The 16,086-nt window shown below is 38.7% G+C and overlaps 1 protein-coding gene across 2 annotated transcripts in view; it reads right to left on the bottom strand.

Annotated features, from left to right (window-relative positions):
- The window catches only part of ZNF385D (zinc finger protein 385D), a 351,253-nt gene that overhangs the window by 125,029 nt on the left and 210,138 nt on the right, over positions 1–16,086 (bottom strand). For both annotated transcript variants that reach the window (XM_075143421.1, XM_075143422.1), the window contains exon 2: positions 13,230–13,372. In XM_075143421.1, coding sequence (XP_074999522.1) covers positions 13,230–13,372 — 143 coding nt within the window. The remainder of the gene's footprint in view (positions 1–13,229; positions 13,373–16,086) is intronic.

The following is a 16,086-nucleotide window of genomic DNA, read 5'->3' as shown; positions in this document are numbered from 1 at the left end:
CACAGAAATGCTGGTTTAAGAAACAGATAAAATATTGCAGTGTTCTACTGTGAGTCCAACTAGTATGAAGCAGAGATATTAATCAAATCACAGAACTGAGTAAGTAAGGATGAGAATCCTAACACATTTTATTGCGTATTCTGTATTTTTGAGTTCTGAGTTGGTTAGGTTCTGCCTTTTTCTCATTAAACTAGAAGACAAGAAAGTTTTAATTTTACCAAAATTAACACTTCCTTCTCTTACCTGTTTACATTCACAGTTAATACTTTCCCTGTAGTAGTACAAATGCCGTTAACCACAGAATTTTTCTTGTTTATATTTTCACCTGAGCTGCTCAAGGTACACTAAATTTAGCATCTCACAGAAAGAACTAACCCTTAGTGTCAGCATTAATATACGTGCCAAATCTCTTGCCGTATCACACATTAATATACATGCCAAATCTCTTGCCGTATCACAGCAGCTTCTAAAAAAGAAATTGAAGGACTTTTGAAAAAGTTGCAGTGGTTTGTGAAGAAAGAGCCAAAGGAAATAAATCTAAATGAAATACAACTTTTCCCAATCAACTGAATGTTGGGGTCCTAGCAAATAAAAGAAAATAAAAACTAATCTTCAGATCCATAGTTTTTGTGCAATTCGGTGTCATTTGAAACAGACATTTCTTCACATTCTAGAAACTCAGCCTGTTTGAAGAAATAGATTTTTTTTTTATGGCACTACAGAGGAGACATGCATACATAGTATTTGCTGAGGCAGACTTTACCTTTATTTATTGCTTTGCTTAATGGAAAAAAAAAAGGCACTTAAGACCAAAAATACATGCTATCCTCTTTGTGCACAGAAATTTAAGAACAATTCCCCTTCATCAGGGAATCCTTACTGAGAAACAGAGAGTGAACAGCTGTGGAGCTATGACATTTTATAGTATCTAAGGGTTTGTTCTTAAAGAAGGATTTTCTCTGATTTCAGAAGCACAGACTGTTTTTAATTTCATGCTTGTTTTAGTTCAGTTTGATACACATTTTCAGTAAGTACCGAGGTAATTTCTCTCTTTTCTTTCAAATTTAGAATGAAAAACATAATTAGGTTTCAAGCAGATATAGCTCCTGTAAAATGAAAATCAATAGGATAGATTTAGAGAGAACAAACTTGATTCAAAAAGTTTCAGAAGATATTAATTTCCTGGGAAAAGCATGTAACTAAAAAGGAAAGGAACCGTTCCTGCCAGGAACAAAAACTTAAGGAGACTTTAAGTGGAAACTGGATACTTTAACTTGCTTTGCAATGTTTCCACCATTAATTTTTTGTGTGCTTGTGTGTGTGTGAAGCAAATGCATCTTTCAAATACCTGTTCTGACATATTTGTAAGTCTCTCTTCTTGAAAAACTTCTGCTCTTTCTCCACCCTCTCTTCCAAGCCCAATGCCATATACCCAGTATTTTCCAATGCTTTCACTGGCAGTCTCCGCACTGCTGCTCCTCTCCCAGACACCACTTTCTCATGTTACTTCCTAATGCCAACAATAGCTTTTGCTGCTTCCCAGGGTTGATAGTGCTGTTTGGGAGGGGACTGCTATAATTAACTCTGGCATCACCCCCGTGATTTATCTTTGTCATCTGAGTCCTAGCAACACCATAATGTAATGGGTTGGATCCATTAGCAAATCAGTACATTTCAAACACAAAATATGAGTAAGGTGATGGACATTTCTTCATCCACTTCCAGCTCCCACAAGCATAGCACCTTAAAAATCGTCCTTAGACTTCTACTGTTTATAGCAAGTCATAGTTCATATACTCCCATCTCTTCCTACTACTTAGGTTGCCCAAGGAAATTTTCCTGCATATCTCCCTGCCTGGATATATTAGGCACCGTCTGGAGAAGGGAATGAGGAAACTCAAATTACCTCATTAGTAGTTAAAATAAACAAACCCTCCTGCTGATTCCATCCAGTTCAGCATCCAGCCTCATGGAGGGCTATCACATGCCAAGACAACACATTTGGCTCAAGAACTTCCTAAGATACACCTCACTGGATGCATTGTCTGGCAAGTGTTGCTATACGTGTTCCCTACTCTTCTGGTCTTTCTTGAGTTGTCAGGGAAAGGCTATAGGAACAGATAATGCTTTGGTCTGGTCCTAGTTTTTGTTACCTTGTTATAATTTCATTGAACCACCCTTAGGTACCACAGCTGTCCTACCTGTTGAAACTAAAGATGCATAGGTCAGATCACCTACTTGACTTTTCTGACAGTGGAGGGCTGATTAGCTCAAGAACAAAAAAAAACTGATAATCGGCCTATCCTGTTTTCAGGATCCCAAATTGATATCTTTGTAAGGTGGACATAGTTCCGTGGATTTTTAACAAACCATGGATGTGATGGATTACAGATAAGGCTAGTGAAAACTGTGCAGGAATAAAGGAAGTAAAGGCTGCAGGTTTACACCTTTTCTGGCTTCTTGACAAATGTCCCAGGAATAACTTAAAGTAATACCAGTCCCCTAAAATTTTCTTCAAATATTCCCTTCATGGGGTTATTTTGTTCAACTGCAGGAACTTTTGTCATGGCTTCCATTTGTTAGGATCGCGCTCTCTGCTGCTCAAACATCCTAGCAATTTCACAGCAGCAAACTACTGAAGGAAACTTCTGCTGGTCAGCTTTCTAGCAGGCTTTACACCACCTCTAACTGTAATTAAGAATGTCTCTTTCCTATGTATCTTTTTATTTTTTATCTGCAATTTTCAATTCAGACTATTTAGCCTCCTGTTGTGAGTCGTTAAGACAGCTTTTACATTTCATTCTAAACATGATTGCTTTTGTTGTGTAAGGAAACCACACAATTTATTTAAAATTTTTGATTCTTTCTGATAAAAAATAATATGTAAGTGTAATATGTCATCTAAAACTTTTTACTCATGACATCACAAAACATTTAATTCTGGACAAAATATAACATTTGACAGAAAACCGTTGATTTGTATTCTTTTAAATACTAAGAATTTGATACCCATCTATTTTATATAAACCAATGTATTTCAAAGAGAAGCACTGATTTCCTGAGAGATACAAGCTTTTGTTCTATTTTTTATGAACTATTTTGATTACTAATTTAATCTGCATGGATATTTACACAGTATTACTTTAAGCATTCAGTAGAGCCAAAGGAAAGATGCCAGGAAAAACAGTAGTTGCATGAGAATCTGGAGTTCTATATCCAATTCTACCGTACAAGTCCAACATATAAACTTTGGGAATTTTCTTCCCTTATCAAAAAAATGTTAGGATAAAATAAATTAGACAGCACATGGACATTACAGAAATATTCCATCAGAGAGTGCATCATACAATGACTCCAGATAAATGAGTTCTTCAGCATGTGCCGTTTACCAGCCCAAACTACTGTGACTAAAAAGAGTGGGAAAGAGCGAGCCTCAAGTCTTTTCATTATCATAAAGGATGAAACTGAGTGTGTTTTAAGACAAGTTCTTGAATAACAGCAGCACTGTTACTGCATGTTATGAATAAGCAATTAATGAGGTAATTGTGCTTAGGAATGTATTTAATGTGTGTAAAATTACCTGTCATGCAAACTCATGCTTTTTCAACAGATACCTTTGAAATTTCCAAGAAGAACAAACTGAAGGTTGTACAAAAAAATTCAGTAAATAGTTATTCAGCTAGGTTAGCAACACAAACATGCCTAAGGCTAGGAAAGATTCATGCATTATTACAAATCTTTCCAAATGTCTGTCTCATCAACAGAAATAATACTGATTTTAGAATTTTATCACTTTTTTCCTCCTCAGACTACAGTAATTAAATCATTTCTTTAAGTAATTCCTTTTCACTTTAATTGCAGCTTTTTAAAAACAGGTTAATAACCATCCATATTTAAACTGTAGATTTTATGAGTTATACTTATTATGCAACCCATTAAAGTTTTATAGTCTTTGCAGAATAAAATAATCACTGATCTTTTTCATCTGAGTGCTATTAAGACAAAGGGTGTAAACATCAACTGATTAAAACATTATTTAAAATGCTTTATAAAATGCTTTATAAAATTTAGTTTTAAGTAATTCCACTCATCAAGACTTGACAAATCTGAAGAGCACTTCATTTAATTTCCTTTACAAGAATGTTTTGCATGCAAAGCAAAAGCCTGAGGGACCCTGAGTCGCCATTAAAGACTGTGCTATTGCGTTTGCCTTGGATACTACGACTTTCCAACAGCAACTTATCTGTCAGCCCACTGTGCAGTGCCCTCTAGCAAGTGTGTAAGGCGGGATGAGGTAACTCAGAAAGTCTGTCCTTTCGCTATTACTAATCATCAGTTAAACAAACAAGCATGTGAGATATTTAGATCCTACTGATTGTTTTAACAATAAAAGAAACCACTTAAGTAAATTTAAAAAAATACACAGGAAACAAAGTTTGCTGTGTGTCATTTTTAGGTATGTGGAGCCCTTTGACCAGAGATCATTTCCAGCCAACAACACTGCTCATGAAAATGCCTTCAAGTTTATACTCCATAACCTACTGTATGGACATTTAGCTAATAGTGAGGACGTGAACTTAATCAAAAAGGGTGCTTCTGCCTCAGACCTTTTCAATTAATTATGGGCATGAGAATTGGTGGAGGTTAGTTAGAAGTCCACCCATGCTCACATGGCAAAAAGGAGCAGCACAAACATCTGCTCTTCAGCCACAAGGTGCTGAGTGACAGGAGAGTGATATACTGCCAGAAAAATCCTGAAGAAACTGTGAGCTATCAAACATGGTGGAAGTGCACATGCTATATGCTCAGCCTGTGCGAAGAACAACATCCTACCCGCATCCACAAAGTAAACACAATCTGCAGGCAGCAATTGCCAAATGACCACCAGCATTGAGACATCCGTAAGGACCTTGAATGAGGCCACAGAGCTGAATGCCAACAGAGATGGTAGCTGGAGAAGGCCAAACACAGGTGATGCTATTACACACATACTGGAAATAAGTCTTTCAGATAAATCAAAACAGATTTACCAAAGGCACACATTACACTCCAAAAACTGGACAGCAACTAGGAAACAGGTATGGTCAGATAATTTACATCCACATTACAGACATGAATCCAAGGATAGGTATTATAATGTTCAGCAAGGTGAAATGACACAAACTTAGGCTATTTTAAGATAATTTTAACATTTTCTTCCCCAGGAGAACACGCATCCTAGAAACCTGAATTTCTACTGAAGGCAAACACAAAAGGTTGGAGCACCCTTGATACAAATTTAATTTAAACAAAAATAAAACTTTTTAATGGATTTTTTTTTATGGTATCTACCCATTTGTACCCACAAGTGAACTCCTCTAAGCTCTCAAGACAGCTGTATTCTGTGTAGCAAGAGGTGACAGCTGCTCATCATAAGCATAGGAGACTACTAATTCCCTAATTGGAACATAATCCTAAAACTGTTCAAATAAGTTGTGAGAAATCAGAGAATGGGTTGGATTGGAAGGGACCTTTAAATATCAGCAAGTCCAACGCCCCTGCCATGGGCACGGACACCTTTCACCAGGTCAGGTTGCTCAAAGCCCCATCCAACTTGACCTTGAACGCTTTCAATGATGGGCATCCACAACTTCTCTGGACAACCTATTCCAGTGTCTCACCATCCACATAGTAAAAAATTTCTTCCTTATGTCCAATCAACCTACCCTCTTTCAGTTTAAAAACATTGCCCCTTGTCCTGTCACTACAGGCCCTGGTAAAAAATCTGTCTCCATTTTTCTTATAAGCCCCCTTTAAGTACTGAATGGCCACAGTAAGGTCCTCCCAGAGCCTTCTCCAGGCTGAACAACCCCAACTCTCTCAGCCTTTCTTCATAGGAAAGGTGTTCCAGCCCTGTGATCATTTTTGTGGCCCTCCTCTGGACCTGCTCTAACAGGTCCATGTCTTTCTTTTATTGGGGACCCCAGAACTGGATGCCGTAATCCACGTGGGGTCTCACAAGAGCAGAGTAGAGAGGGAGAATCACCTCCCTCGACCTGCTGGCCATGCTGTTTTTATGCAGCCCAGGATATGATTGGCTTTTGGGCCTGCAAGCGCACATTGCTGGGTCATGTCCAATTTTTCATCTACCAGTAGTCCCAGATCCTTCTCCACAGGGCTGCTCTCAATCCATTCACCCAGCCTGTACGGATATTGGGGATTGCTTTGACCCAGGTGCAGGACCTTGCTGTTGGCCTTGTTGAACTTCATAAGGTTCACATGGGCCCAATGAAAGCAATTCCAAAAATTGCAATGGGTAATTTCACATTTCGATTTCACAATTTCAATTCACATGGGCCCAATGCAAGCGATTCCAAAAACAGGGCCAGGAGTGCTGCTAAAATGTAAGGTAATGCTAAGAGAAAGATAACAAGAAAACTTTTGTTGATGCCCGGGTTGAAACTTGCAGGAGTCCCAGCTAGTTGAAAGCAGAGGCCAAAAATTTTTAGAGGAGGTTGCAAAGGGATTAAGGCTAGATTTAGTAGGATGCTCCTCAACAATGCATCAAGTCCAAAGAAAATAATAGCAATCATTCTGGAGACAACTGCTAGGGAGCTGAGACACTACTCCCCAGCCGCTCTGCAGTGCAAAGGAAAATAACAGCCATGCTGTTAACCATGGGAAGGTTACCTGCGGGTTGCAGGAACACTCATTTATACAAAGTCAGAATATGAGCTCTGTTCCCTGCCCGTGACATAGAGCATAGACCATACATAAAAACAGGTAGGCAGAGTATTCCTGGAGATCTGGATCCACCCTAAACTGACTCAAAACTGGAAAAAGACAAAGAGCTTAATTTCACCATGTCTCCTGAGCTGTGAACATTTCAGAGAATCAGAACTTTACTGTTATTTCAAACAGAGCCCAGGGTGGAGATTAAGGATTTAAATGTACAGCAAATAAATCTGGCCAATTCAAATAACTGAATATGTCATACTGATGTTGATTCATTCCTGTTTTGCAAGCACCAAATAAAAACAACTGAATTGCCAGGATTTTCTTGTGTTTGCTCATTCCCTAATCCCTTTTCTTCCCCTGCAGACTTCTTAATTAAATGTCCTGGCCAGTGATGAAAATGTTATTATAATAAAGAATTCCTGAACCCAAACATTATTTTTGCAATCTTCCCTACTTTGAAAAATATTCAGCTAAACAGCAATAGAGATATAGACCATAGAGAAGAGTATAGCTATCTTACAGCTAAATTGCAGTGCTATGGAAAGGAAAAGAGCAAGCCAAACTCCCTGTTCCTAGACACCTGTAAATGAGCAGCCATGCGAGGAATATCCCCCAAAGCAATAATCCCCTCTGTTTGTCTAACAAATTAACAATTTGGTGCAGAACAGTTCTCTACCTGATAAAAGTCCTTCTCATGGAAATAACATTAAAATCAGCACAGACTATATTTTTACTGCCAAGTTCTTCTATACAGGCAGTATTCCATTTTGATTCACGTGCAACTGAGGCCCTGACTATCCTCTTCTGCAAACAAAGCATTCTGACAGCATGTCGTCACTACTGAACTTTAAAGGACTTTATATGATGAGGAAAAATAGTCTCGTTATGCTCTTCTGCTCAATTAAGTCAGAAAACATAAAACAATTATGTCGAGACATACAAAAAAACAGGGTTTATTTTGTAAATTTCAAGCTGCTGATGTTTAGAAAAACTAACATGTATTTCAGATTCCTCCTCCACTCTTCACTATCAAAAGCTACATCTTATTCATAACATCCAGAAACTTGGCACATCATTTCTGCGGCACATCTCTCTTTTCTAGATAAAAAACTATCCAGGACAAGAGCCTAAGGAAAAGATTTTTAAAATGTCTTCTGGCAGCTTTTTGACAGGTTTTCTCCACATTCCCTGGCATAACCCTTCCCAGAAATACTTGTCAGCAAGCAGGTTTTCTACATTGTCCGTTTCTATCGGTTGTCTGGCCACAATAGGACAAGACAGCATTTCCCAAGCAACCGCAAAGCTACGCTCTGTACGAGCTAACTCAGAGGTTACCAGCCAGCCAGGCAGAGCCTGACAGCAAGACCAGAGTGGGGAGAAAAGCAGCTCCCAGTGAAACAAGCCAGCCGTAACTGCCCACTACCGATACCCACAAACACAAACTTCACCTCTTTAAATAGAGAGTGCAGCCTTTGTGCTGCCCTGGAAGCTGCTAGGATGTTGCACAGGCTGGTTTGCAGGAAGCGAGGAGCACTACATTGGCACCCTAACCCAAGCTGCTGCTGGAGCCCTAACCTATGGGCAATGGCCGCTGTCACCTCCTCCTCCTTTCCCATATGGCAAATGTCTACCAGGGGAAGGTGAAACATGAAGCCCTTAATATTGCACCTGAGGCTATTGGCATAGAACAAGCAATCAGGAAAAATCAGGGGACTGAAAAAGGATTGCTACAGATGGATCATGAGAAGGAGATGTCGGTAGAGTAATAGTTCATTTTCCATCCATGTTTAGTGCAGTTCTGACATTGCCACTGCTCTTCCAAGTCATATGTTTCTAGTTAAAATTGTAATCATGTTTCCTTCCAAAGGATGCTTCTTTGGGAAACTTTCCACTGGCAACAAGGGGAGATCAGGCTTTAATTTGGAGTTAGGATGGAGCTTTTCAAGCAACATCCCTATTCCTGCTTACAAGCATTTACTCAGATCTTCTACATTGTGGACCTCTTCCACTACAGATTATGCTCATACTACAGTCTACAAAGTGTGACATAATATTTTTTAGAAATTTTCCAGGAGAGTGGTCAGCATATCCTTCAAAGAATAAACAAACAAGAAGTGCAAAGCATTGTCTGATTTTCCACCTAGTAATGGCAAATGTCTTGGATTTATAAACTTTAAATTCTGTCTCTCACGAGGCTGAAATATATAATTCTGAGAGCTTCAGAAATAAGCAAAACCTTGTTTCTGATGCAGCTGTGCTTTGAGGATGATGGGCTTTGGAGACTATAAAAAAGATCTAACTGAGTTTTTTTCTGTAGGAGGGTCACTTAGGACTGACATTGATGTCTAGCAAAATGAAGCATTTCCTCTTAGTCCAGGGACTCACATCAATATTTTCCTACAAGTTAATTAACTTCTGGACTTTGATGTTTTGTGAAATTTCTTTGCAACCAACCATTGGCTCATGAACAGAAACACCACATATGTATATTCACATGCACTCATGGACCAGCGTGTGATGGTCAATGTAACTGCTAAAGCTTTGTCTCTCGAAGAACTAGTTCTTAGAAGCACACAGACTTAAAGCTTCTCACTCTGCAGATGAAAACGCAGAAGTATACCAAATGTTTGCTAAATGATCTCGAACATTTTTCAGAATAGACAGTTTAATTGTTTTTCTATTCCTCTGACAATCTTCGAATCATATTTTAAAAAGCTACATAAGCATTGTTTATAGTAGTAATTTCTTTCATTCATAAAATTTAGCCATTTAAATCCCATACACTTGATTCATCTTTTTATATCAGATAAACTTGCAATGAACTTGTGATTCTTCAAGGTCTGCACCAGTGGGCTGTTTTCAGTTTAAACAGCTGTGTTGTTAAAATTTCTTTTTATATACGACTTGAGGATACCCATTTGCTTCACAATTAAGAGCATAGCACCTACAAATGTTCAGCTAACCAGATTGTTAATTGGTATGTTTGCTTTACGCTTTCGTGTATAAATGGAAGATGTTCCTCCTGAAACGGAATGGTTCAAAGGTTCACATGTTATCTTCCTTGCATTTCTCAGGTTACTCACTTTTCACTTTTCTCTCTCCTCAGTGTCCAGAGATAATACTGATAAAGGTTTGCACACCGCATGTTATCTCTTCTATTCTCTGCTCCGATGAAAGTTTTTGCCTTTGTAGAAATCATTGCTGAATGTTTTCTTCAGAGGCGGCCAGCCAAAACTGAGCCAGCTTTAGAGCAAAATCATCAGTAACAAAGAAAGTAATCTTGTGCTTGTAATAAACCAAAATAGAGTGAAAAATGTTATAAAATACAACACCTTACTATTATTATTTGTGATACTTAAGGTCAGTATTTGGTTTTGTTAGTTCTTGTGTTTGTGCCTGAGATTCTCCATTGGTAAGTTACTTTTGCTTTCACCTCTCCTAATATTTCTACCCAGTTCATCTGAATCCTCAAATTCCCTTAAGATTGTCTTTAGATAAAATCAGAAGCATAACTGCTTGATAAAAGGGAGCTTTCCTCTGTAAACATACATTACAATGTCAGCACTTCTGTCATCTAATTTCTGAGTGGAATTTAATATATCAGCTGTGAATAGCTTATGACCTGTCCCATAATGTGGGTTTCATGTAGATGCAGCTGAGCCAGTCCCTCATTACAGATGAATGGGAACTTTCAGGGTTTGCTTCACCTCATGTCAAAGTAGACATATAGGGTGCTTGCATTGCAACCTACCTTTGTATATTTTTCTCCATTTAAAAAATCGGAGAAATTGCTCATTTTTCTCCAATATCTTTTGCGAAGAAACTTAGGCTGATTAGCTCAGATGCCTATGCCTATTGCAACCAAACTCTCAAGTTGAGTTAGGATTGCCGTAACCAGAGACCACTTCTTTTCTCTGAAACATGACTGAATTTTTACTCAAGTTTCTCCTTGATCATGCTCTTCTCAAGTAAAGGCTGTTGAAATGTGGCCAGTAAGTGGCCAAAACTCTGGACTTCCTTCTAGCATCTTGGGAAGTAGCCCGGACATGCTGCCAAACTCATTAGTTCCTGTGGAATTGTGCAAGGGTCAAGAGGTCTTTAGAAATCCATTTCCTAAGACACAATCTATGACCTTCACATCTCAACCAAGGGTAAAGCTAATTTATCGACAACGTGTGACACTGTGTAGGACTGTCAATGAAGTCAATGAATATAAAGCATTATCAACAGCTATAATCGTTCATGAGCATGCATATTTAAGATCATTTTCCGGTTAAACGCTTGTTTTCTGTTCTCACATTCACATACTTAAAGCCCTTGTCAGACATCCCGTTTAAAGTCTAATATGACTTGTGGGTTACCTTCTCCTCAGGCTGATAATGCTCAGCAGCAGCTGATGTGTCCCCAAAAGATTCGCCAGCTTGGAAAGAATTTCTGGAAACATGCTAGCCTACGTGTTTGGAGGATGCCATTAACCAGCTCTGGCATATGAGCTAAACATAGCAGCATTCAATAATGTGCTGTTTAGAATGAAAGTGGGAACACTGAGGATGATGCTGCATGTCAGCACACACGATGAGAAGGCAAAGGTCACGTTGTGGCAAAGACTATGAGCAGCAAGGCAGGTGACAGCAGCTGTGATGACAGCATCCTCACACTCGGGACTGACATTTTCAGCAAAGGTGGACTTGGCAGATGGCCGCACATCACAGGAAGAAGCACTTTGCATGGGAACGAACTTCAGAGTGCTGTTAACAAGGGCTGCTAGTCGCACTCTTGAAACCTAGGCTCAGTTTACTGAAAAATTGAAGAGACAAGGAGTCTGTAAAGTCCAACTACAGTGCTTATACCAAATGGTATACTCTAAGATGATGTTCAGGAATAACAAGGTTTTGATAGGAGTCTATTTTTACCTTTTTACTTCCAAATTAATACGAGCACATCTTCCCCACCCTCTCCCCCAAGATAATTACAGTATAAAATCAGCCTTTGTAAGAAAAAAGAAACTGCAAATTCATGGAACAACAGAAGATTAACAATTATTTATTAAAACTCATCATGAAAATTGCATTTGAATTATACAGAATTAAAAAAATTGTGAAGCAATCTGAAGACTCTGAACTATGGAAAATCCTAAAAAACCCCAGCAATTCTAATACAAACAGTGATCACAAAGCAAAACTGGTAAAAAAAAAAACCCTAAAGCATACTAAACAAGACTAATGGATTATCCATTTTCTTATGAGTTATCAGTAATTTGGTTAAAACCAGCACTTTCTAAAACTTTGCTGCATATCTATACACATCTTAAAATTTGAAAAAGTTTCTTTGTAATAACAATTCTTTGACATATTGTTTCTGAGCATTTTAAGACTTGCAGCTTACAGCTTCTCTGATCTCTATTAATGCTGTGAATTGCTTGAATTTAAGACTGCATAAATAAATATTTTTGACGATTAGTTCATTTTAATTACTTCAAAGCAAAATGAACATCCATAAAAGGTAAATAAATGAACATTTAATTATGGAAATTTGCTATTGATTACTACAAATTGCTTCTAGAATGGGCATGTTCTTTTACTACTCTTAATTATTGTAATTAAGATTTTTGCATGTTAATTAGAATTGTTTTGGCATGGCAAATTCCACCCCTCTGTGTGTCTCTCAAAGCACACACATTCTTAATTTTTTTCCCCTATATCTACTATATGTAAATAAGGAATAGAACTTCCCAGATTAAAAAGGGGCATAATTCTATAAAGTCAAAATATAAAACAATTTAGACTTTTTTTTTCTTTTAGAGCATTAAATATCTCAGTGAGAAACAGGAAGATTAAAACATTCATGACAAGTCAGTAAAATAATGAAAATACTTAAGGAGGAATAAAATTTCTATAATCATAGATAGTATGACTAAGTAAAAAAATTATTAAAAAGAAATATAACCTTGTTTTAACCTAAGGCATGAGAAATAACATATCCTAACTTGAAAAAAATACACTGGATTGTTTGCCAGTGAATAGCTCATATACCAGCTAATGCTGTTCTCATTCTTACTTTAATTGCCCCGACAGTTTTATCTTTTGTAGCCCCTCCAATTTGTAAATTTTAAGTATTTCTCAGGAAGCCTGTTGGAGATGGGATGTAGAACGCCATCACTCTGAGAGTTTCACTCTCTGAGAGTTGCAGCGAACTGTAGGTTAGTGAAACTCAGCACGTCTTAGATTAGAGTGGGAAACTCACAAGCCCTGGGACCGAACATGGCCTGCAACTTTATCGCATGTCACTTGGGATCATATCATTTTTTCCTTCTCCATTACTTCTGGCTAACACTCAGCTAGGCTTTAATTTATAGCCTACCAGTGTGTCTGAAAGAGCTATTTGGCCCTTAGTAAGGGAGAGGATATTCCAGGTTTAATTGGGTACATAAAATTCTACTTTGTGCCCTCTTGAGTTTTCCATGGAAACTGTGGCTCACTGAAGTGGACAGTAACTGTTAGGAGTGTACTTACTGCATTGAAGTTGGGGAAGAGATTGACTGCTGCAGCAGTGTCCAGAGGAAACGGAAGAAACGGTTTAATATCCAGCGACGGCTGCAAAGGTGGAGCAGGAGGACGCACTAGGGCTGGAAGAGCAGGGCTCTGGCATGTACCACCTATGTGTAGAAAGAGACAGGAGGCATTCAGCAAGTACTATGATCAGGGGCAAAAAAAAAAAAAGCCAACAAAAAAGCAACAATAAAAAGTCAATACTGGATTAAATAAATACATTTTTATTTGTCCACAAATTACTGCATTACTGAAAAAGAGCACAGCTGACTCAGTGACTGTTGGTTATAATTCTTTGCCAGTAATTGCTTCAGGTATCAGTCTATCATTATTTAAAATTAGCTAATAAACCATTTCTCTCCCTGGATTATCTGGAACAATAGTTCAGCGTATGTCTGACTTCCCTTTAGAACTTCAGCTAGTCTCATTCCGTTATAATTTCAGTGTTTCATCCCAACCCTCTTGCTCAACCCTCCAAAGGCAAACTGCTTGAGAAGGAAAAGAACAACTAGCTGTTCGGCTCAGCAAAAGTCATGTCATCTGCTGAGACTTGATTTTTTAATTAAATGTTCACTCATGGAGCTTACGGCTTCAGAGTCAACCTAAACCTCGCAAATACAACATACCTTGCTGCCTCAACAGTTGATCAATACAAACCTGAATTAAGAACAATTTCAGCAGCCACCGAAATTCTGTTTACGGGAACACTTTCAGCTCTTGCAAGGGGTGGAGCTGATTCAGACTCTGTACAGCAGAAAGCTCCTCCCGGCTAATGCTACCAACCACCAGCTCTGTGGGAACATAATGCAAATGAAGAAATCCCCTTGCATACCAATAAGTCGCTACCTGCTTGCAGCAGACCCTATTTTACTTATTTGTTTGCCCCTTGCCACAGCAGCTAAAAGCTGGAAGGATCCAAGCCTGTTCTCGGCTTCCAATGTCTCCCATGTTTTGGCTGTGCTCCAAAACATCAGTTCCCTGTTAATTAAAGACTATTGGGATCCTAGGAAACTGTTAAAATATGCCAGTGTTCTTCTAATCTGAGAGGCAGGCAACAGACTGTAAAAACCTCCTGGTAAGAGTCCAAGAAACATTAAAAAAAAAGTAAGAGGAGTTTTACCCCACTCATTGAACTGAGGCACTGGCAGACAGACCAACAGAGGGAAAGATCCAAAACCTGTTTCTTTTTTCCCTCTAGTACATACAGACACTTCATTAGACAAGCTGCATACATTCTTTAAGAGCCCAAATATAAAGTAGTCAGAATGATATATGGAATCTCTGCATATTTGGCCAGAAAATCTGCTAACAAGGTTTGCCATTTAATGCATCTAATTGAGGGCTAACAGCACAGGATTTAATTAACCAGTTGTAGCAGATCATCCACAGTTCTGCTTCTAGGTATAAAATCAGCTGGAGCCAAATTTTCAAAGACAGTGTTTTTTGCCAACTTTCAGCTCCTCTGTGAAGCATTTCACTAAGAATCATTGAAAGGAAAACATTACCCACTAGTAAACTAAAGGTATTGGGTTAGGGTTCACTCCAATCTCACGCCAGTTTTTGCCCTGGAGCAACTGCCATTTTTGGAGTAATTTCTACATTTACCTCCACGTAAGAGTGTATCAAATCACTCTTTGAATGCAGCAGCTAAGGATACAGGCAACAGAAAAGCAGAGGGCAAGCAGCTCTGCTTTCCATAGCTCACCAGCATAGAATCATCAAGTATTTGATGATTGCCATTGATTTGGCAATTGCTACATTGCCATGGAATTATTACAAAAACAGTGTAAAAATAAATTTAACAGGTCAGAATGATGATAAGGTGGTGTTGAACATGCCAATCTTACTCCCTCTGAAGGAGGGAAAGACCTATAAAGATATTTTTTTAGATGCTGGAAATACTTTTTTTTTCTCATGTAATGTTTTTACAGATCATGGAGGGAAGAAGTCACTCCTACTAATAAAAACCTTAATAAGAAGTCTCCAGGTTGCACCTGAGATTGTACAGAATCCCACAGAAATGCCAAGGTGAGCATTTGCGGGCCAACAGCAAAGAATCTGAAGCTGATTAAACATCCTACAGCTCACAGATGCAAATGCAAACTGGACTGAGAAATATCACCTCTGCTTGGGGACCCAGCTCATCAACTGTATTATCTCAGTGCTAAGGAGGAGAGCCTCGCAGGTTCGGATTACCTAGCATTGCCATCCCATACTCTTCTAGGATACCATGTCACGAAGGATGAAATATTTCTATTCTGTGATCCTTCCCTGTGGCATGACTAGGCACTCATGCACCTGCCGCTGCCAGCCAGTGCTGTGCAAAGTCATCTGGGGACAAGAACACGCTTTAAATGGAAAAATTCAGCCAGCTCTGCAGGACCTTGGCTGGGACTCAGTGCCTCTGGAACAGAGTTTAAAATCTACCACAGTCCTGGCTACAGTGGCACAGAAAATGAGTATGTTCAGGAGCACAGCTGCTCTCTGTTTTTGCAATAGTGTCAGACATGTCCCTTAACGATGGAGCATGTGATAGGTATGAAATTTGAGCTTTTGCTTGAAAGAAATTCTCTAATGTTTATGGTTGCAAAAATTAGCTTCTCTCTCCATTTACCACGCGCAGAGTTGTAGTCTAGAATCAGCAACAGAAAACCTGAAGCAATCGCAACCATTTTTGTGACTCAGCTTAACTGAAAAACCTTTGGACAACATTTGGGAATGTCAACGTTAACTATTTCCTATATAATCCATCAGCAGAGGGATGGAGAGGGGTAGAAGCCCACTGGGAAGAGTTCCTGAAGAGCACATGAAGATAAATTCT

Source organism: Calonectris borealis, chromosome 2 (genome assembly GCF_964195595.1).
Source record: "Calonectris borealis chromosome 2, bCalBor7.hap1.2, whole genome shotgun sequence".
NCBI classification, from domain to species: domain Eukaryota; kingdom Metazoa; phylum Chordata; class Aves; order Procellariiformes; family Procellariidae; genus Calonectris; species Calonectris borealis.
This window is presented reverse-complemented; position numbering and strand designations above follow the sequence as displayed.